Source organism: Monoraphidium neglectum (genome assembly GCF_000611645.1).
Source record: "Monoraphidium neglectum strain SAG 48.87 unplaced genomic scaffold scaffold00688, whole genome shotgun sequence".
Taxonomy (NCBI): Eukaryota; Viridiplantae; Chlorophyta; class Chlorophyceae; order Sphaeropleales; family Selenastraceae; genus Monoraphidium; species Monoraphidium neglectum.
The window spans coordinates 22076-22627 of record NW_014012940.1 but is presented as its reverse complement, the minus strand read 5'-3'; the positions used below and the strand labels follow the sequence as shown (position 1 = coordinate 22627).

The 552-nt window shown below is 60.0% G+C and overlaps 1 protein-coding gene across 1 annotated transcript in view; it reads right to left on the bottom strand.

Moving 5' to 3' along the window:
- Nucleotides 1-229: 229 nt before the first annotated feature.
- Nucleotides 230-552, bottom strand: part of MNEG_4824 (hypothetical protein) — a gene marked incomplete at both ends in the record, with an annotated part of 3043 nt that continues 2720 nt past the window's right edge. The window contains one exon of the mRNA XM_014046704.1: nt 230-277. Within this exon, the coding sequence (XP_013902158.1) occupies nt 230-277 (48 nt within the window). The remainder of the gene's footprint in view (nt 278-552) is intronic.

Here is a 552-nt window from a genome sequence, read left to right as displayed (position 1 = left end):
GTTGTAGACGGCGTCTCGCTCGTTACTCGACAGCGCCCTTGGTTCGTTGGGAGTGGCGGGGGAGCAGGAGCGGAGCATGTGAGAGTGCACGTGCATGTGTCCGCGTGTGGATGTGATTGAGTGTGGGCGCGTGCGCACATAGGTTGGAGGAATGCTCCTGGGACTTGCTATGCGTTGTGTCGACTGGGGCTGCTGGGCTGGTTCCTCCTCCATGCCCCGCCCCCCTGTCTCACCTGAACCCGTGATACGCGATCTTGACGTACTTGTGGCGGTCCACCTGGTGGGTAACGTGTGGGTGAGGGGAAGGGTGGGGGATGCTGCAAGTAACCACACGCATGCGCGCGCACATACGCACACCTGTACACATGCAGCACACACGCAAACGCACTCTCACAAGCCGCACGCACGCACACATGAAGTAACCCACACACTGTACACAGACGCACACATTTAAACAAGTGTACATCACGCGCAATTCACACATGCACGTCCCGTGTCTCGACAGACCCAAACCCCGCCCCAGCCCCCACCAAACCCAACGCACCCCTCACC